Here is a 23577-nt window from a genome sequence, read left to right on the forward strand (position 1 = left end):
AGACTTCAACATATCCCTACCTACTTTCAACTTATAGCCCACGTCAATGAGACCTCGTACCTACTAAATATAAAAACATTCAACGCAATTTGTGCTATTTCTGCATCAGGATCGGCCTTCATTTCGTACAACGACAACTAGTGAGGACAAAAGACTGTATCTGCCGCGCGCTTATAGGTCATTCTTACTCTAGTCGCTATCTGTAAACTAAAAAATATTTCTTCGTTTGTCTATCATGGCCGAAGTGCCCTGATTCTATGATCAAGATATTCCGAGATAAACAAATGAATAATTTTAATGGGGAAAAAGCAATTTTTATATTTCTTTCGATTTTCTGTTATGAGTCCCAACTTAAAAAATAGCCCGTCAAGTTGATTTGATTATTATCAAAAAAAAACGATAGATGTTGTCAACCTTCAATTACAGGCATCCTCATAAGCCACAAATGAATGATGGATGTAATGGTTAACGATGTGTTATTGAGTATGCGGGACCTAGTATCCATTGGGAATAAAGTCAAAACTATTTTTTTTTCCAGATTTACAAAAATGTAATGTTTTTTTTTCCAAATTTTTTGTTGTTTTTGACAACAAATTATGCAGATCATGAAGATCAAATGTTGAAATTTTCAGAAAAATCTATGATATTTTTTATTTTTCAAAAATTATCAACTGTACAGTTTGTAGGAAGGATAGCCGCATCCATACCCATTCAGGTCCTTTGTACTCTGTAACATAGCTTCAACTACTACAATTTTCATGGCTTATTCAACGCTTGCTTGTAAGTTGAAGTCTAAAAGAAAAACATAGGAACCACTACTAAATTTACAGCATGTTGAAATCATGTTGAAATCTTTAGCAGACAGCACAAGAGTGCATCTAAATATAAAGCCTGTTGATTTGTTGGTTTGGTAACATGTGCATAATATCAATCAACCTGTTAGGCTGAGATAGTTCTTTATCATCCTTATTTGAGAAAACAAATAAATCAAATTACATTCACATCTCACTCCATAATTTTAAGACTGCTCGGCTAACATTTACGTTCTACATATGATTGGTTCTATTTACTTGTAGCGATTCATTTTAATTTGTTACAGACTCAAATCTTGATCAATCTACTTCAACTCTTACTTTCTAGCTAATTGGATGCCTTTATAGTTATAATCACTTGGCATCCATTTATGTCAGAAAAAAAATTCATTTTTCGTGGTGTTATTTTCTATTTATTTGTCTCGTTGACTGTTGTTCTTTCCAAATTGCTTTTGGTCCCTTCTTTAACTCCTGTTCCTGTTTTTAGTTGGCTGTATGTCCTATCTACTGCTTGGCGCGCTTGTAACATTTGTCCATCAAATTTTTGGCAGTTTTGACTTTGTTTGGTGTCCAAATGAGAACTCGCCTCTTTACTTGAATATCCACTTTTTATAAATTTAAATGAATCCTTACGAAAAACCGTTCTTCCATTTAATTAAATGAGCAAGATAATTTTTTGTGTTTGTTCCCTGTGTATTCTAACTTATTAAATATAAACTGCAGAGGAAGATTTGTTGCATCTCCAGTTGCATCCCTTTGCAAATATGTCAAACGTCATAAAGGACAATATCAGTTGGCTTATCCCAATCAAATGCTCATTTCTGATAGTAGGGCATATCTTTGAAAAACATAATTTTTACCAGGTGTTGAGAATTTTAACTCTGGGTGATTTATTTATTCATTTGCATACTATATGTTTCAACTAGAATATCGTTTCTCCACACTTGAGCATATACTTTAATCAATTTTATATATATATATATATATAGAGTGTAAGAACACAACATTATAGTGCATGTGGTTCGAGTGGTAAAGATGGAGCATTACAATGATAAAGAACCAGACTCAGTCTGCCTCAAAACTGTTGCACAAACTCCTATTGCATTAATGTGTCGAAAAGAAATGCAGGCTGTGTTTCATGGTTCAAGGATCTGGTAGATTTAGGGCACGAAAAGAATGAGTAACTATATTGGCCATTTGTCCAACACATTCAACTCATTGATCTGGAAAATTTTAACTAAGTGATCATAATATAGATCGTAATTAAACAGATAACACATACTGGAACATTACAGAAAAAGTGGGTCCAACCCTATTTGAGCAACCCCAAAGCTGAAGTTCTGTCCCAAGTCATAGTCATACCTGGTGACATTCAGAGAAGTAGATAAAGCAAACAAAAAAAGCCATACATCAACCTTCATAAATTAGCAACCCTCAACCTGCTTCATTTTTCCCTTAGCAGCAGATTAAATAGCTGGTTCATTTGACGTTGTGGTCTTTTTCTCCTTAACTTCAGGCTCTGCACACAATCAGACAAATAAAGAAATGACCTCATTATAAAATGAAATTTGCAACATACATAATCTTTAATTCAACCCACAAAGTAAATGAGTGAAACAACAAATCTAATGTTGTGGATCCAAATCAACATGCAAGGGTATTTGTGAACACGATAGGGTTATTTTGATGATAATTCTATCCATGTAGTATTGGTTTAAGGCAATACTTGTGATGAGTGCCTTGGGCCTTGTCTTGAAGAGAATCTTATGCTTGATGATGCCAATAACTTCATATTCTACTGTTGAGCGCTTCACTTCAGGAATGTGGGCATCCACATCTACCATATCAACTTCTTTTTGTTTTCTAAGAACCAGTAATGGTTTTTTTAAAGGAATTTTCTTTCCCTCGAGTTCATGATATCCAACAGTGAAGAAATAATTGTCCTGGAATAAAAAGGAAAAATATTGTGAAACAACTGAAGTCGTCAAAATTCTACATCCAATAGAAACAGGAAACCAAGAAACATAAAATCAGGAAAACTACCTACATATACAATTCCTCTTGATAAAAAATCTGCAAGCCTGGCAAATATTTTGTTATATAATTTATATTTATAAAATTGTTTTGGGAATATAGTTAGTAACTTGATAAATATATTGAGACTTCTGTTCCTAGCACAGTCCAGTTAATCACACATATACTCCAGCTCCATCCTGGCTAAGATTGAGCTTGTAACATTTAACGTTTAATGCATGAGATTAAAACTGATTATGATTATGACTTCTGAAATCTTCTTTTTGTTTCAAACTAACATAGGACACTGGTTTTCATCTAACAGTTATTTTAAAATAGATGAATCCCAAGAGACCAGTAACACTTCATACGAGAACTTTATCATTGTTTAATTTTTTATAAATCTGGCAGGAAGAAAACTCTTATAACAGTTAAGAATTGTAATTCAAGATTAAACAGTTTTGTTCTTAAGCAACCATTTTGCATAAGATAGCATAGACAAAAGATAAAAAGTGACATTTCGTCTCACGGTGGTACTAGGCTTGCACCACACTACAAAAGCCCACCAAAATTTAGTACAACTCTGCCTCCAGGTATCTAAATGACATGGTGACAATTTTCTTGAAAAGGGAATTTATTTCCTAAATGATAAAAATTGTGTTAAAATCATACTTACACCGCCCTGGGGGACAGGGGGAAAAAGGGGCCTCAATTTTGAAATGGCAGGGGGATGGTGGTAGAGAACCGGGGGATAGACTAATACATGTGGTACTTAAAATGCTAGTTATGAAAATATGTATGAGATAAAGATGTAAAACAGTAAAGAAGTAACCTAGAATTACTAAATACTTGAACATTGCATTGAACATTGAACAAGAAAGTGGAACATTGAACATTGAACAATAAAAGTTTAAGTACTCAAATCAGCAGAAATGGAAGTGTTCTATTATAGATAGACATCAAAAGTATGAGTATCTCATCATAAAGATGATTACATTACAAACTACAAAATCAAAATGTCAAGGCCCAAAAGGTAGTGAAGGAGGCCTCTAATCATCCCTTAAGAGGTCAGCATACTCATCGTCATCAAAACTATTAGACTCTCCAAGGTCAAGAGTTGCAAAAGGAACACCAACAAGCCCTGCATCTAAAGCATCCTCATCCTCATCAATTTGTGATGGCCCCTTTGGCTCCATATCTCGTCATGTTGTTGGACTCATAGTTTAAAATTTCGGCAAAATATCGCCAATCTCGCAATATTTCGTAGAGCACAAGCCTGGCCGAGAATATCGCACCATTAATCGGCAACGAGATATTGAATAAAATCACGGCGCCTATTTTGGAATATATCGCAGTAAAAGCAAAAAATCGTAGGCAACTATTGTTTAAAAGTCGTCAGGCGGGCCATTTTAGGTTAAAAATATTCATGACCTAGCCTCTCGACTCGCATTTGTCCGCATTCAAAACTTGCTCCCTACTAATGACAACAATGTCTGACTTCGAGTTGCCATGCGACGACATGAATAGGGTCCTTTTAGTTAGCATTCAACGATAGGAAAAGAATCACAGACGGCATTGAGTCTACTGACATTCGAGTTGGCATTTGACAATTGGAAAAGAATCACACAAGGGATCACAAAATAAATTTGTCTACATCAATTTGGATTGGGGAGTATTTGGTAGCTTGAAGGCTGGGAGGTTTTTTTCTACTTTCCAAGTTTGCTCGATAGTATTTTGGAAATAATTTTTTTAACTTCAATATATTTATTTTTAAAAACTTTAATATATTTTATTAAGAATTTTTGTTTAAAACTTAATTTATTTTGTAACAGTAAAATCAAAATATATTTTATTTTGGTAAATAATTAAAAATTAAAAATACATAGATAGTGTGTTTAAATTTTTAAATTTCCTCTAATACTATTTTATTATTTATCTATATAATTTAACAATTATTATATATTGTACTGTAATTTAAATTCACTGTATTTAAAATTTACTATAATACTAAATTACTAACAACTTTGATTAATATATGGTGGATATCTCAAATCATTATGCGTTCTACAAACATATTTTAAGAAATTATATATTTTCAAATGTTTGATAAAAGTGTTGATTTATTGCCAATTTTTTCGCCGAGTTTTTGCTGATTCTAAGTTTTTCAAAAATGTTGGGCCGGTCAAGATATTGTCAATACTGAGTTTTTAAACTGTGGTTGGACTCTCCTTGTACACACGACTTGTGATCAATGATATGCAAGACACTATGTACAGCCACTAGCTTCTCTTCTCTCTAAGAGGTAATTTTGTTCCTCTTAAGAGAGTGGATGAAGCTACAAGTTGACTAATTCCTCTTAGAAGCAAAAGAACTAAATACCTAAGGTAGCAATCAAATGACTAGTGTGAGGAAAGTTGAAAATGAAAACTCTTCAGCTCCCTGAAAGTTAAAAACTTGAAACTTAAAAAGATAAAAACATTTCTTGAATACATAATAAATAGTTTCTAAGATTGAGGAAATAGATACCTAAGACAACAAATGAATGGCTAGCATGGTAGTCATTGATTTCAATCCATGACAAGTCCACCACAAAATCAAATCCTCATGTGCCATAGTTTTTATGCATATCTTTGCCACGGCCCTATAACCCCTAAGGGTAGCAAATATGATCCACTCAGTGCAAACCTTCCCATCACTCTCAAAGTCATACATCTTATCAATGCACTTCAAGAAACCTTCCTTCACCTTAAAAAATTCAAAATTCAAAAATTAATATTATTGGCAAATAGAAGATGCTATTTATGAAAAATGTATAAGATAAAGATGATTACAATGAGTAGCATCATATGAATCACCTCATAATCCTGAATTGGTGTAACTCTACGAGACCCAAGCATGTATGACTTCAAATTTAATACATAAGCGGCCATGTGTAGGGGAGCGTTTGGGTTGTCCCATTTGCTTTTAATAATAGGATGAATGTTTTCATTGGGGAATGCTAAAGTGTGGTCCCTCTCTTGCACAACTACCCTCATCTAGACAAGCATAGAATCAATGCACTCGTACACCTCTCCAAGGATAGGTGCATTCCCGTCCCCATATATGATGACCTGGAAAACCAGACTAATGATAGAGACTATGCATTTTTGCAGCACTCCAATATACATCACTCTTCACTATCTCCTTCACCCTCCTCCCCTGCTTTGTTTTGGACCCATCCCATCAATTTTAATCATTTATCATAACCATGAGTTGCAATGGCTCATGCATCTCAAACATTCTCTCCAAAAGAATGGATTAGAATGCATATTTGATCTCAACTATTTCAAGAACTCCTTCACAAAGCTTTTGAAGAGTGCATGTGAAGCGTGGTGGTTGCAGATATACATTTGCACATCTCTAGTATTGTTGACCACTCCCTTAATCCAATCAATCTTCCCCATGTCCTTAAGTGCATTGTTCATAGCATGAATACAACATAGAGTCCATCAAATATATCTATATGCTGCCTCAACAAGCCTCCCTGCAGCTCTATACAAGGTGTAGCATTTGTCACTACTTGGACCACATCTTGTGGCCCAATCTCCTCGATAGTTGTCTACAGGATGTCAAACTAAAAATCAGCATCATTTCAATGCACCGAACAATTAATCTCTTTGAGAAAGAATGGTATGTTTGACCATATAACTTTGGTATTGACAAGTGGATAGTTCGTAATGTCCATTCACCCATCCATGATAATATTGAATCCAAACTCCTCCTAACGTACCATGGTCTCCATAGATGTACCAATCTTGGAATACTCTTTATCCAAGATTGTGGTCCTCAAATTGTGCTCACATGGTGGCACAAATGATGGTACTTCCTCCTTGCAACCATCTGCATCATCTCCTTATAATAAGGAAGGAGCTACATGAAGTAGTATGCTATTAGAAAAAAAAGAATCTACCAATAGATTGCTCTATCTCCTCTTTCAAGTGGGCATTAAACAAATCTACTATAGGGTTACTTTCAATTGTCACCTTTTTTTCCCCTTGCTTGATTGTACTTCAGCCATAGCACTATAAGTGGAAGAAGGTCCTTACGCTACCCTTGCCAATGATTTTTCTTTCTACTGCAATCTAGAAGTAGGAATACATGGTTGCCCCTGTATTTATTGCTAACTATTCAATACTTTGAATATATAGCCTACCAGTTAAGGTAGTAGGCATTTCAATTCCCAAGTCATTTGGACCACCCCAAAACTCGTTGAATGCAATCCTATAATACAGACTTTTAGTCTCCTTAGGTCCCACACCTTTGCCTGGCCAAAAGAGGAAGTGTACATTCACTTTATTGATGCTACCAAACCATTATGCACCACAAATGTTGCATTTTCACTTCCTTGTGCCACCGCCTGATTGTGTTGAGGTTGTTATCCTCATTGCAAACTGTCTAAGAGGAGATTGAGGATCATAAGCACCCCTAGCCCACTTTCTCACAAAAGTGTGGAGGGGCAATCAGTAGATGTTTGACCAAGTGGCCAGCTATCTATGGATTCAGTTTGTTCATGCCCATCTCCCTCATTGGTGTCATCATCATGCTTAGGTCTGTAATCTAATTGGCTACCAATGCCACTATGACCATGAGTATCCAATTCCTTCTCATCGTCACTTGTTTCATCCCTCTAGGAGCTCATTTTGACACTGGATTTCACCAAACGAAAAATAATCAATAAATAAATGGTTTCAGCCTATGCCCTACTTCAATTTTTTTTAATTTTAAATTAAACAACAAGAATTTAGAAAATGAAACAACAAGAATCTACTTCAATCTAAAAATGAAATAATTATAACAAAATGAAACAACAAGAAATGTAAAGCTAAAAACAATGAACATTCATTTGAAAATCAAAAGATAAAATTAAAAAATCAATTAGAAACCCTACCTTTTGCTTGAAGAATCTCTTCAATAAGGTGAAGAATATGTTAAGAAGTAGAGTCTACACACAACTGAGAGGGGGGATGAATCAGTTGTGAAGAAATATTATTAAATCAAAACTTGTAAATCTGATCTCCATCAATTAAAACAATGATGCAAAACAACAATGTAGTCAATTAAAGTAATTATTGTGTTTAGTACTTGTTAAAGCTTAGTTGGGTTGGATAGTTAGGAGTTGAGGGAATGCGTCGGTTGGTTTTCCCAACCAACCGACCCTTCTATAAGTACTTGGAATATTGTCAATGTACTCATGATGTTTTTGGTATTAATAAAGAAACCATTCCTCGCCTACTAGTATTGTGGTATTAAAGGTACACTCTATGTTTTACTTATGTGTATCTCAATTGCGTTATTCTGCATGATTGGCAAATCTTTGTGAACTTGAGTCATATTTCCACTCTACATTTTTGGTGTCATTGCCTAAGAAAGAACTTGGAAGTCGGCAAGATGGAGTAATGAAAAGGCCCTTTGTACTGCTCATCCAAGTAACAAATAGTGATGGGGAAGAGGAGGAAATAACCAGGGAAGATCAGCTGACACGTGATCTGGTGACAAAATGGGAAGTTGCAATCGATCAGTACGTACAAAGGGAAGCTCGTGAGAGAACAGTCCTTGAAGGTACGTAAGCGACAAACTTTTGGTACCACCAGCGATATACGATCTCCTAGAAGAGATTCCTAGCTTGTTAGCGTGCAATTTGTTACTAATAGAAGAGCAAAGAGCTAAGACACAAAGGGAACAGAGGAGACAACAACTACTCCAACAGTTTGCTGGAAGGAGGACCGGGGAACGCGAGGAACGTGAAAATTCAAAAAAGGGAAACAGACAATAAAATTGATTCATGCCCTTGATTCCAAACATACATCTGAGGGGGGTACAAGGAGAAGAAACTAACGAAGAATTTGCCTTGAGGACACTACGTCTCCAGCAGCAGCAGGAGAGAAATCATAACTTGAGGGGAGGTCAAGGGGATTCCACGAAATCCAAGAAAGGTTGATCGAGCATATAATCGAAGGTATAGCAAATTTGGTCATCTCGGAGACACCAGCAAGGAAGTTGGGATACAAATATCTAGAGACACCTGCACGAAGAGATCTCCAACAGGAGCAAATTCCAAAAGAAGAGGATACTTTCAATAATCAAGAATCATGTTTCTCATTGAGAGCGAACTTCCAGTCAGGAGGCAGTGTTCCATCAGGAGGAGGTGCTCCATCCGAAAGAAGTGTTCCAACAAGAGGGAAAAAGCCCCACATAATGACAATAGACAAACAAAAATTGCCAAGGTTCACAGGGGACGGCTCGGAGGACCCCGCTCGCCTCTGTAAAACATGCATAACAATATGGCAAGCGAACGGAGAAAATGACGTACCAACATGTCTAAAAGCTTTCTCGGCCACACTAAGGGGTATCGCCATTGATTGGTACACCAATTTGGAGGCAACAAAGAAAAACACATGGAATAATATCCACACAACGTTTATGGAAGAATTCAGACTCTTGAGGGATGGTGATGAAATAGTAACGGAGATTTATAACACAAGACAAGGGAAGAATGAATCTGTCAAAGCCTACAATAGAAGATTGAAAGAGTTGATAGGGAAACTAGAAAACAAGTTGACGGATGGACTAAAGAAACGATGGTTCATTGAAGGATTAACACCATCCCTTAGGAAAAATATGAAGATAGTCCCACCATCAACCTTTGGGGATACGTGTACTCGCGAAGTCGCGCCATGGACATAGAAAGCGAGAGCAAAACTTCCAAGGCAAGAAGCGAGTGAAAGTTCCAAAGAAAGCGAAGAAGAATCCAAAACCATTCAAGCCCTGAGAAAAGACCTGAGGCGATTGATGAAGGAAGTGGCAGGGAGTAAAGAAGAAAAGAAAGAAGGGAGAGAACTTTGGTGCGCTAACTATGAAAAAGAAGGCCATACAAAAGGAGCATGCCCGAAGAAAGCATTTTGTGAGATTTGTTAAGTACTAGGGCACGCAATTAAAGATTGTCCCTACAATTTAAAAACACAGAGCACTCAAGTATTCCTAACCCAAGGGGAGCAATCTACACCACCCTCCACTCCTCTAAAGGATACAAATATGGAAGTCTCACCAGGAGGATACAAAAATAACACGAGAGGAAGTAATAATAATAGCAACAACAACAACAATAACAACACACAAACTAGTATGATTCCAAGGGGAGACTGATGATCCAATGTAGGAAATGCAATGAATGGGGACATTTTGCATGAAATTGCCAAAGCAGAGGAGGACAAAATGGAGGGATGCTCTATAAATGATGTGGGCCAGGCAATCATGTGGATATTTCTACTCTACAAACAAGAAACCATATGCCATAACACAATTATTTGTTAACTAGGAAAACCCTTGATCAAAGGGAAAACCTGGTGGGAATGATACCCACAAGATAATGTACTAATATATAAGTGCCCTGTGAAAGGATGTGACCCTATTAGGAGTCAAATACAATGCATTTAGTGCAATAGTCCCTATTAAAGGATAGATCCCTGATAAGAGACTTTGAACCCTTGGTAGAAGGCTCTAACCCTATTTAAGATTGATAAGAGCAAACAGACCCATTGTCTGAATGCTCCAACAAATGTGAAACATATACTTTCAGGGTAACATATCCAATAATATGCACTAACTGATTTGCAACTTACTTGTGGAAACAATTCCTTTGAAGTTCACTTCAATCAACCAACAACATCTCTACTCTATTATAACCATCTAGCATGAAAGCTCGCATTATATGTATCAGGACATGCAGCTCTCACACACTCTGTGCTTCCAAAAACACTTACCTTTATACCCTTATAAATAATTAATTAGATTGGCCTATTAGAGCTTCTTCGTTGTACAATTAATCACATAGGACCATGATAAGGCATAAATGCCTTCAATCAGCATTATTACAATCATTAGATTAAGTCATCCACACATTACAATGAAAATATTACATTTGCCAATAATAAATCACACGCTTGCTCAAAACAGTCGGTTGTTGTTCCAAAATAATCCAAATACTTTTTACTTTTGAATATACAAGCATGAACAAGTAATCTATCACCTTCTAAGCTCGCCAGGTTTAATTCTTGTTTGTCAATAAGATATAGCCAAAATACTTGCAATTATTGCTGTCATTACTTCTTGTATGTTGGTCTGTTGCTAGTCTTCACCAAACAATCTATAACTTAACCAAGTAATCACATAAAGCATAACAAACATAGATATGATATCTACACTCATTCTACTGCACACATGTAAGCTTGCATGTGTAATTATGTCAACCACTATCCTCACTGATCTAATAAATAACATGCAATATACAAAATTTGTGTATGTCATGATCATAAGAACATAGGTTGTCATCAATACAACAACTCATCCTAGTGTCAACAAAGTCCTCAATTCCTAACAATCTCCACCTTTGGCATTGATGGCAACACATGGTAAAAAACCATTAATCCAAAAAGTAAACAACAAAATAGAATTATTTGAATATCCTCAACACATACAATCTTTACCTGTCCCTAATTATCATTAATAATTCCTTGCATGTACCTTCCATGATGAAAGGTTTTTCATTGATCTTCTCCCCTTTTGACATCAATGGCAAAGGTGCCAATTATGTCAAACATCAGGATATCTCATTGATCTTCTCCCTTATTTGAAGTTCTCTCCCCCTTTGATGATGATCTTCATCAAAATACCTCCATTGGATCAAGACAATCTACAACCAAAAAACATCAAGTGTCAACAAACAATGTTGTGCCAAAAATCATTATATAAGAGCTCTAAGATTAGCCCCTTTTGACATCAATGGCAAAGGTGCCAATTATGTCAAATATCAGGATATCTCATTGATCTTCTCCCTTATTTGAAGTTCTCTCCCCCTTTGATGATGATCTTCATCAAAATACCTCCATTGGATCAAGACAATCTACAACCAAAAAATATCAAGTGTCAACAAACAATGTTGTGCCAAAAATCATTATATAAGAGCTCTAAGATTAGCTATGCACCATGCGACCACTCCCCCTATGGAGTAGTACCAAGCATTGCGTCTAGATGAATAAATGTGCTCTGAATACACTGGACCGATGCATATATGCATCAATTACTTTGCACAAGGTGGGGCTATTACCCGAAGCATACATCTAAAGTACTCAAAAGTGTCTTTAGCCAAAGGTTCATTTAATATATCTATTACCTGCTCTTTTGTGCTCACATATTCCAATCTGATTTCCTTCTCAATGACTTTCTCTCTTAGATAATGACACTTGATTGCAATATCTTTAGTCTTTGAATGTAAACTTGGATTCTTAAACATGTTTATTGCATTTGTATTATCACAATGAGATAATAGGTTCAAAGAATGTTATACCAATATCCTTTAACCTCTTTTTCATCCACATTAACTAATTACAATTGTTTGTTGGTGCTGCATACTTTGCTTCTATTGTATATATTGCTTCTCTCCAACATACATGTAACAATTTACCTTCAAGCAACATCACTCTTGCTGCCTCACAAACTGGTTTATTTCTTCTCTCTACTACTCTATTCTGTTGTGGTGTTTTTGGTGTTGAAGTTTGTCTATGAATTCCATTATTCTCACAATATGCATTGAATTGATTAGATGTAAATTCTCCACCTCTGCCAGATCTTAAACATTTTATATCTAATCCAATTCATTCTCAGCTTTTGCCTTAAAGATCTTAAACTTATCAAATGCCTCAAATTTCTCTAAGAAAGCAACCCACGTCATCTTATTGAAAACATCAATGCAAAGAATAATATATCTCTCACCATAGAATGTTCTTGTCTTAGTAGGTCCTCATAAATCTATGTGTACAATCTCCAACTTCTTTGAAGTAGTAAAAGCTTTGCTCTGAAACATACTCCTTTTATGTTTTGTCATCACACATTCCTTGCACATCACATTACAAGGTTTTACAAACTTAGGTAGGTCTCTAACTACATTGAAATTACTGACTTTCACTATGTTATCAAAGTTCACGTGACAAAATCTCCTATGCCATAACCAATTGTCATCAACTTTTGCATTAAAACAACTTATCTCAGGGGGATTCAACTGAAATGCATTACCTCTGGTCCTTGTACCTATGGTAATCTCATTTCCTTTTTTATCCTTAATTAAACATTTCTTATCAATGTAAACGTAACCCTTATCCACAAGCTGTCCAACGCTAGGCAAATTATATTTCAGTCCATCAACAAATAAAACATCATCAATGTTAGTCTTATCATTAAGTGATATAAAACCTTTCCCTTTTATCAAGTAAGGTGCATAATTAGTACTTACCAACTCTCACAACACCTCCATCATAGCTCTTCAACTCTACAAACTTGTCTTTGTCACCTGTCATGTGATGTGAACAACTAATGTCTATAAACCAATTTGTTCTCTTTTTCTCAATATGTAAAACAAGTGTTTTTTCCTCCTTAATAGGAGTTTCATCTTTAATAGCAACAAATCATATTTCATCTTCATCATCATTGTACTCAAAATTAAAATCCCTAATCTCAATCTCATCATCACTAACATACAGACATTCTTTAAGAAATTTTGATTTGTAAGGTCTAAGTTTAACCTTAGGCTCTCTTGTAGGACATCTTGATGTAAAATGACCAATCTTATTACAATTCTAACAATGTATAGTTAACGTACCTTTGAATACTCTTGCACCTCTTTTCTTTCTTTTTGCAATCAAGGCTTCAAGTTCATCAATCTTCCTTTTCTCTTCTTGAATTTCTGCCCATCCATTTGCATGTTCTTCAAGATTTCTACCACTGGTGCTTGCATTCTTACTTAGTACTCTTTTATCCTTATGTGCACTAGCTATAAATTTAGTCTCAATTCTAGGTAAAGAATCTTTTGGTTTCAAAAGCTCGTAACTTACCAATTGACATTTCCTTGCTAAAACCTTTGATAAGAGGAATAATTTCTTCTATTGCATTTACCTTATTCTCAGAGGTTGGTATTAAGGATCTGAGAATTTTCTGAACAACCTCATCTTTTGTTATAGTTCCTCCTATGCTCTTTATCCCTGATGCAATTTCAGTAATCATTTGTACATATGCTCTAATAGTCTCATCTTCTTGCATTCTGGCATTCTCTAATCTAGTTTTCCAATTCTACAACTTTCCTTTGTTTGTATATTAATCTCTTCATATAGCTTTTCTAATTTAGCCCAAATATCAACTACTATGTCATGTTCCTTTACCTCAATAAATTTTGATTTAGATAAGGCACTTATTAATGCTTCTCTTACAATCATGTTGTACTGGAATACCTTATTTTCCTCTTCAGTGCATGAAGACATTTTGCTTTCAACTTTGACATCAACTTCATCCCTTGTGATCAACCAGTAATCAATTTTCATACAAATCAGATGTGTTCACATCTTATTCTTCCAACTATCATAGTTATCACCATCAAATTTAGGACTCTCCTTCCTGCAAGCCATAGCAGATCTCCTCAATTTGTTAAGCTTCCCTCTCAAAGAGGACCTAATGCTATGATACCAATTATTAAGAAGTAAAGTCCACACACAACTAAGGGGGTGTCAGGGGGGGTTGTGAACAAATATAATTAAATTCAACCTTATAAATCTGATCTCCAACAACTAAAACAATGATGTACAACAACAAGAAACCATACACCATAACAAAATGATTTGTTAACTAGGGAAACCATTGGTCAGAGGGAACACCTCGATGTCGATGGTACCCACAAGATAATGTACTAATATATAAGCTCCTTATTAACAACCCTATTAGGAATCAAATACAATGCATTTAGTACAATAGTCCCGATAAAAGGACACAACCCTATTAGGAGACCTTGAACCCTTGCTAAAAGGCTCTAACCCTATTTAAGGCTAATAAGAACAAATAGACCCACTATCAAAATGCTCCAATAAATGTGAAAGACAATACTTTCAGGATAACATATCCAATGATATGAACTAACTGATCTGCAACTTACTTTCCAAAAAAATTCCTTTGAAGTCCACTTCAATCAACCAACAACATCTTTGTTGTGCTCTGATCACCAACATGAAAGCTCGCGTTATATGTATCAACACACTCTATGCTTCCCAAACAACTTATCTTTATACCCTTACAAATAATTAATTAGATCTGCTTGTACAATTAATCACATAGGACCATGCTACCGCATACACGCCTTCATAAGCATTATTGCAATCATTACATTAAGTTTTCCACACATTAAAACAAAAATATACATTTGTCAATGATAAATCACACGCTTGGTCCTTATAATCAGCTGCCAATAAAATATAACACACGTCACAGACTAGTGAGCTTTCCAGAATAATACAAATGCTTCTCACTTCCAAACATACATGCATGAATAGGCTTCTATCACCTTCTAAGCTCACTAAGTTTAATTCTTGTTCGCTAATAAGATATAGCCAAAATACTTGCAACTATTTTTGTAATCATTTCCTACACACTAGTCTATTACCAGTCTTTGCCAAAGAATCTATAACTTAACCAAATCATCACATAAAGCATAGCGAACATAGATATGATATTTATACTCATTCTACTGCACACAAGTAAGCTTGCATGTCTAATTATGTCAACCACTATCCTCGTTGATCCAATAAATAACTTGCAATGTACAAAATTTGTGTCTGTCATGAACATAAGATCATATGTTGTCACTAATGACAAAACTTGTCATCAATACAACATCTCAGCAACTCATCCAAGTGTTAGCAAAGTCCTCAATTCCTAACAAAATCTTCCTCCTCCTCCTGTTCTTGCTCTTTGTCACTCCTCTTTGACTTGCAATTACTTTTTTCACTCTTACAATCACTCTTGTCTCAATTCTTCACTCTTCTTCTTGTGGATGTTGCAAACACTTAGGAGTTAAAAAATGAATACAAATTAAGTTGATAGTGTTTTGAAGCGATATAACACAAGAGATGGGCTTCACATACCCCTTGGGTAAGAATAGAATCCATTAAACAAAAAAAAGATTCTTTATTTTTTTTTAATTTGCACTTTTTTATGTGTTGTGGTGGGGGTTGACTAGGTGCCCACTATGGGGTCAAGGGACACAATTTGCTCTCCTTGTCCCCTATGGGGATGCCGAGACATCCCCACAATTCCGGCAAAATGATGGTGATTTGGTGGTGTCGTCGAAGACACCAGAACGCTAGGGAACTTTTTTTCCCCGGAGGCGGTGAGAATGTCCCCAAGGTACACTGGTTAAAATCCATCATGCCATGAAGATTATACGGTCTCAAGAAACTGCTTCTTGCAATTAAAAACATACTACATGAAAGATCTCCCACTCTTGATGATCTAGTATGTGTTCACTCTTGTGAATGATTGCTTTTAGTCATATAAGTGGGGGTTGCCAAAGACAAGTTCACAAATTTCCAATAGAGCAACATCTAACACTATAAAATCAACATATTTAGAACCAACAATACACTTTAATTTACACTATTTATCAACTAGCATTTGTACAATTTCTTTAACTGTCACAAGTCATTAGTGCTTAGGGTTTTGAAAAGTCTTCAAACCAAGTTTATAGATCATTTTTTGCAATCGAGTCAATCTATGAGCATGGATCAAATAAATGATCAACCTTAACACAATTGATATGCCTTAATTTTAAACAATACTTTTCTACCCATGAAACCAACCTTTGTAGTAGGGCAATAACATTTGAAATCAAGTTTAAAAGTACAACCATTTACATTTGTCTCCTTATTTTCAAGTGAGATGTTATCATCCTCTATATCTTTTTCCTTATCTAGGTTCTTTTTTAGGTGAAGCTTCCACAAAGATGATCCTCCATGACCATTCTCGCCAGAATGGTCACAATATGTTTATGCTACTAGCAAAAATCATCTTTTTATTTATTTTCTTTGTTTTAAATTTATTCAACTTGGGTGAAGAAGTGCATAGATCTATCTCAACATAAGAAGCATGTGAAAATGCGTCATCATGTCTACTAGCTTGAAAGAAATATAATCCTATGGAAATGACTGTGAAGACCCACTACGCATTTTAATAGGACTTCATCTTCTAACACACTGTTACCCATTTGAATATGCCTTCTATGAAATTAACTAGTGTTTTCTTGTACAATTTATCTCTCTCTATTTTAAAAAATTTCATTCCATACTCTTCTCTTCTTTGTTGTATATAGAATAGAATTACTTCCTAATTAAATTTTTACCAAGAATTGATTGCAAATGAAATCTTTTGATATAAAGTAAATATTTTCCTAGCCTAAGTCTAGCAAATAAGATCTTTTAATCTAAAGTAAGAGTGTACTAAAATATTCCCCAATTTCAATTTTTTTAACAATTCTATCGTGGACTCCACTTTGAAATAAAAGACTTGTTTGATAGAATCGCCTCCACATGGCTCTTCGTGGTCTCTATGGACTAAGATAAACTTGCAATGGCATTTTGCATCTTTTGGAATCTTTCTTGAACATCTACATAATCCCCTCCACCTTCCATGCATCTCAATAACTTTTTCTACTTATGAAATATAATCTCTTAGCAGTATTAAGATAATATCTTTTACTTTCTATAATAGTCAACTACTTGTCTGTAGTTCGTCCTTCAGTCTAGATAGGAATGTTTCCTATCCCGTCTCTTTTTTCTTCAGTCCAGATAGGAATGTTTCCTATCCTGTCTCTAGTTTTGTTTCTAATTCCGTCTTCAGTCTACGTTGTTTCTTTTAGAAACAATGTCCTTGTAATTCTTTATAAGGAACACATTTGTTCCTCTGTTAATCAATGAATCATCCGGAAATCCGTTAATCTGCCAACTCTTCTTGAATCCTGTAACATGGTATCAAAGCCATGATAAGGAATTTTTTGAAAAATTTATAATTTCTTTTGAAATTATCTGCACACCACGACAGTCGTCTCTTTTTTGCAGCCTCTTGGTCTGCAAAATTCGTGCCTGTATCCTTGGGAAAGCTCGCAATTTTTTTCTACAAATCGCGTCCAAATCACACGCGTTTGAAGCAACTCGCGTCCATATATTTTCCAACTCATTTGACAGCAAAATCGCGATTGTAGGGTCAAGGATTAGTTCGTTTTGTTTGCATTCTTCATCATTCGCGCTCTCCCTGAAAAAAATCTGCCATTTTCATCAAGAAATCTTAAGTTTTTTCAAGCCTTTTTCAGCCAAGGCCGTTTTTTTTCGAAACCCTAATTTTTGGGGTCGAAAAAAAATTTTGTTTGCAGATTCTTGGTGGGTTTTTCGAGAGCTCAATTGGGTTGTCGTCCGTTTTTTCTAGGTGCCTCGATTACAGCAAATTCCTTCTGTGTTTTTCGAGCTCTCTTCTAGGTCATTCTCTAATTCTTCTGGGTCTTTCGTATTTTTGCCTCGAAGAACGTGCCTTCACAAATTTTCACAATTTTCATTGAAAAACGTGCCATGGCATCTCTGACAAATATTCTGCTCGAACATAATTCCAAATTCAATGGTCGCAATTATGGAACCTGGAAGCAGCGCATCATTGCAATCTTCGAATATCGAAACACCGATCAACTTGTTCTGGGTGTTAGGCAACGTCCGACTTCTCCGGGTCCTGATCAAGGCGAAGCTACATTTTTCGCCTTCTGAATCTGTTTCTGTTTTTTATGGGTTTGTTGATTTTCTCCTCAAAAATCATTTCAACTTGTCTGTAATACGCAAGGTTGCGTGAGATTCTAGGTTTGTTGATTTTCTCCTCAAAAATCATTTCAAGTTGTCTGTAATATGCAAGGTTGCGTGAGATTCTGGGTTTGTTGATTTTCTCCTCAAAAATCATTTCAAGTTGTTTGTAATACGCAAGGTTGTGTGAGATTCTGGGTTTTACCATTTTTTCCACAAAAACGAAGTTTTGTAAATGCAACTTATTTTGAATCATAGCACTCCTCTGGCAAAGCTTCTTGGTTTCAGCATTCTGTAGATCCAGGGAGGGTCTCAATTATCACAAAATGTTTCAACATCCATACGTTGACCATTAAGGGAGGGTATTAAGATAATATCTTATACTTTCTATAATAGTCAACTACTTGTCTGTAGTCCGTCTTTCAATCTAGATAGGAATGTTTCCTATCCCGTCTCTTTTTTCTTCAATCCAGATAGGAATGTTTCCTATCCTGTCTCTAGTTTTGTTTCTAATTTTGTCTTCAGTCTACGTTGTTTCTTTTAGAAACAACGTCCTTGTAATTCTTTATAAGGAACACATTTGTTCCTCTGTTAATCAATGAATCATCCGAAAATCCGTTAATCTGCCAACTCTTCTTGAATCCTGTAACAAGCAGAGGTACAATCTTCTTTCCACTTAATCTATTTGTGGGCATGAACACGTGAAAGACTTGCAACAAGCCTCCCAAAAGGAATGAAACCCCTTAATTTAAGAATTAGCAAAGATATTCCATACCTAGCTCAACAACTACAAAGTAAACTCTTAATTTAAGAGAGGTCCAGTAACTATAACTATCGAGCATAACTAAGCAAGGAATAGCAACGTAACAATAGAGCAAACACCATGAAATGGGGACAAGATTACACTAGAGAAGAGACTAGCAAAGATATGAACACTATCTCAATTGTGTACATCAAGGCGGCTTTACAAGAAGTTGGCAGCCCTTAAGCTTGCAAAAGTAAGCTCTATCACACAACGAACACCTCCAACAACCTCTCTAATCCTTCAAAATTTACTTTCCCTGCCTCTAATAATATTAGAGTGACCAAATTCAGATTTCCTTAAATGCCCTGAATATACAGTCCTCAAAATGCATGTGAATTGCTAATGATTGCTTACGAAATTTTATTAGGACTTTGAATAGATTTACAACACACAATGTTGCATGGATATGAAAACAGGTATAGATAATACTGATATGGCTAGTCCTACAGCCCAATAATGTTTTGAGTTTTGTTTAAAATGACAAAGCATCCTTGTATTTTTCCTCTTTGCTAAAAAGGGAGAAATGAAATTTTAGAGGTTTGGACTTCAATAATTTGGAAATGGACGTGTGTAATACAATTAATTCAAAGAATGTTTCCATGTTGTTTTTAATTTTATAAGAGCTAATTCCATTATTACATGTCATGGGAGCACAGAATAGGACATGTTTCTAATATTTGTGACTTGCTTTTGAGAACTTGAACAAAGATTTCATGTTCTTACAGCTGAGCATCTTTGTGGCATTTATGTTGTTGCTCTTGGTCAATGCAGGTTTTCCACTTCTACTCTTTGAGAGAATCAACTGCAGTTGCCACCTTATGCAAACAAACAATGAGCCAACAAAGCTGGCAATTATCTTCTGTTGCATGTGGCTGGAGCGGCAAAGGGTGTTGAATCAACTCAGCAGTAGCTAGTGCAATTGGTCACTCTGGAAACCAGCCTTTTGTATTTGGAGAGTCCCTCCACTGTGATGTTCTTTCAGGCTTTCATTTTAGCTTATAGTTTTCTATTGAATGTTGTCTTTGGGTAGTTAAAGGTTTGGCTTTGTAAAGGTATTACCAACTCAGTATCTTAGAAAATCAGACTTGATAAAAATATTAATTAAAATTATTGAAAAAGTTAAATATAATGAATGAGGAACCCTTACAACATCCCCTGTTTCACCTATTAAAAAACAGTCCAATAGGTGGTTGTATAATGTTGATTAAGGACACTCATACCAGCCTTGACCAAGTTTCAAATTATTGTGGCTCATAATCCCCGTGGACTCTGGAGATATGGGATGATTATGATGTAATAGACGTGGCATACAATTAAGTGTGACCAATGCTTAATAGTTCAAAATGTGGTCCGAAGCTACCCCACACAATACCGCCCAACCATATCACCACACAAAGATGGCATCAAATGCTTCTCCACAGGACATTAAAGACATCCCACAATTTACAAGATCAAGAGAAGCTTTAGATTTGGAAAAAATATCGAAAAGTATGCACATTGATGATAATAGCATTTGTATTTTGTTAATTTGTTTGTTAATTCTCATGTATTAAATTTCTACCATGTCTATGATTAATATTTTATCAATGTTATAGTATAAATATTTGAAACTATGTTATAATTATTCCATTTTCTTAAACAACATTCATTTTTTAGCAACTTAGTCAAATATTTTCCCAGCTTAAAATGAATTATCTTCAATGCAGATTTTGTATAATAAGAATTGAATTCATCTGGAGTCAACATACTGTCTATTAAGAGGATATATTGATATCTCAAGAGTCGATGCTCTACCTGCCTTCTTCCAAGAAACAAGAACAGATAAGGTAGAAGAGTTCTGGTCTAAAAATATTTCTATGGAGATGGTAGCATAAATGACCTCAACCAACCTATTGCATTGAAGCAAGCAAGAGCCTAACCGTTAGTCCTCACATCTCCTCCTCGTCCATTACATAGCAAAAGAATTTCACCATTGAGGTAGCGAGGAGGTAGGCCAGGACACACCAAACTGTCAGATTCAGTTCACTGGACATATTGCACATATATATATATCAAATAATAAAATGGATGAGTTAATAACCAAATTAAAGCCCAAAAGTAAGGGTGAGAAATCAAATTGTCAGTAAAGAATTGTTGACAAAAATTTATGGTAGGAGATCCACATTACAAAAGGACGCTAGTATTTTTTAGTTGTGCATGTAGCGTGACAGCCTTCGTTTGAAAGCTTCATCATTCTAACTACCGGGCGCTCTACAAACCATTTTAATCTCACCCACAACAATTAAATATTTTTATTCCATAATAACCCCAAACTTTAAATCCCAGGAAACTTGTCCCAACTTGCTGAATGCACTGTATCTCTAACAATAATACTGTATACAAGTAGTGGATGAACTTGAAGAAAAATTTATAGCCCGCAGAGGTGTGGATCTAAGCCTAAGATTACTGGAGAGGACCAATTTACCATTTTTTTTAAGGGAAAAAACAAGAAAGGGGAAAATTGAAATTCGCTTACTTGTTTAGAGGATCGACACAGGGATCCGATCTGTAGGTTTTGCAGCTTATTTTGAAAGGCGGGCTGCACATCAATGGCGCCCTGCAGCTCCAATATTGCCCATTCTTTACAATCTTCTTTGCAGCAATTGCATTTTAACTTGATTTGCATTTTGCGCTTCTGGTTTACGACAATATTGATTGAGTGGGTTTAGATTGCCGATATTTAATTGTAGGGTTTTGGAAATTGGCGGGTGTTAATGTTGAGGACGCCCTGCATAACATCTCGCGTGGAAATGCTCTCTTTTATTTATGTACACAGGTAGCTCCCCGTATAATGACAAAAGCAGACTACCTAACATTTTCTAGTAAGGAAGATATTTCAGAAAAAAGGGGGGTTCCTTGCAAAGTTTTTCAAGGTTATAGTTAAATAGTTAAGTTGTGGATTGTATGGTTATTAGTCCCTGCCTTTATCCAAGGCAGGACTATTGGACCCCCTTCCTTCATAGCTATTAATTTTTGCACATGATAAATTAATGTCATATTAGAAAGTTTTTAAGGTGTGATTATTAAAATAAATTATGCTATACTAATTTTGATTTTCTAATTGGTCAATGGGTATTTTTGTGGGGTTTATTTCTATTTTCATGAGTAGGAAAACAGAAAATATAGAGGCGTTTCTCTTATAATTAAATATTATATTTTTCCCAATGAAGTTTCGAGAGTGTCCACGTGGATTCTAGTTCATATATGTAAACACGGAAAGGACACTACATACCAGTGGGGCTGAACTAAAGGACAAACAAAGCAGCATCAGATGAAAAATAATGTGCTAGATCATTCAGAATTTTAATATTGTGATGATGTCCGTCCAAGGCTTTGATTCCTACATTCTTAGTATTGAAGAGGCCTGAAAGCAACAATACATGAGGTATCTAATTGATAATGTTTTCGAAAGGCTTCGGCAATGGTTATTAGGTCTTCTTGAGAGGCCTTTGTAATGGAGAAGATGAATTCTGGAGTAGTGAGAAGATGAATTTTATACCCTTCTCATAATAGTCAAAATATTATACTTCAAATTTTTAAATAGTTTTGGCGCATAATTTAGTAGAGTGATTTTTTTCTCTTTTACATATGCTCTGACAATGCAAGCAACAAGGGGCCTCTGAAATTTTATTTTTCATTGGCTTTTCTAAACAAATCCATCATATGGAGCAGTTGTCCATGGTTGGGCATTTTCATGCTAAGCATGTTTTGAGCATTGTTGATGACAGTTTGTTTCTCCTCTCATTCCTTGACTTTGTTTGAAGGTATTGGATACGATCTATAGCCTCTAGAAGACAACTTCTGTGGAATCTTGAGTGAGCACAAAATGGTGTCGTCTGCAGAAACTTTGTTTTGCAAATATTTCGTTTATTGATTTTTTCATCATCATTATTGGAGTGTGCTGCAATTTTGATTGAGGGTGAGAGTCTAAACTAGCCATTTGAACATTTAAATTCTTGATATTGTTGATGTAATTTCTTTGAAATGGTGGATTGAATTCAAAGATTGAAAATGTGTCAAACTAAGGCTCCCTGATCAAGAAATGTTGGTATGGATTCCGCTATCACAGTTTCCATTTTAGTGTTGTCCTTTTATTGGTGACTAGTTCTCCAAAAGTCTCTTTTATTGCAAAAAGAGTGCCCTTTCAAACCTCCAAGATACAACTTCCATGGTGCTACAAATCTTGCTTCACAATTTTTCATTTTTCATGATCATCTACAAC

General features: G+C 35.4%; 1 protein-coding gene across 1 annotated transcript; it reads right to left on the reverse strand.

Annotated features, from left to right (window-relative positions):
- Positions 1 to 1896: 1896 nt before the first annotated feature.
- LOC149555909 (chromosome transmission fidelity-like protein) lies at positions 1897 to 22166 on the reverse strand. The gene is made up of 3 exons (XM_089830005.1): positions 21832 to 22166; positions 2539 to 2755; positions 1897 to 2331 (listed from the first exon to the last, which is right to left on the reverse strand). Exons 1-3 carry the CDS (start codon positions 21979 to 21981, stop codon positions 2279 to 2281), a joined length of 420 nt encoding a protein of 139 aa, XP_089686131.1. The 5' UTR covers positions 21982 to 22166; the 3' UTR covers positions 1897 to 2278.
- Between the last annotated feature and the right edge of the window lie 1411 nt (positions 22167 to 23577).

The sequence above is a fragment of the Cupressus sempervirens genome, chromosome 5 (genome assembly GCF_028749045.1).
Source record: "Cupressus sempervirens isolate cs-2001-9-10 chromosome 5, ASM2874904v1, whole genome shotgun sequence".
In the NCBI taxonomy this organism is placed as follows: Eukaryota; Viridiplantae; Streptophyta; class Pinopsida; order Cupressales; family Cupressaceae; genus Cupressus; species Cupressus sempervirens.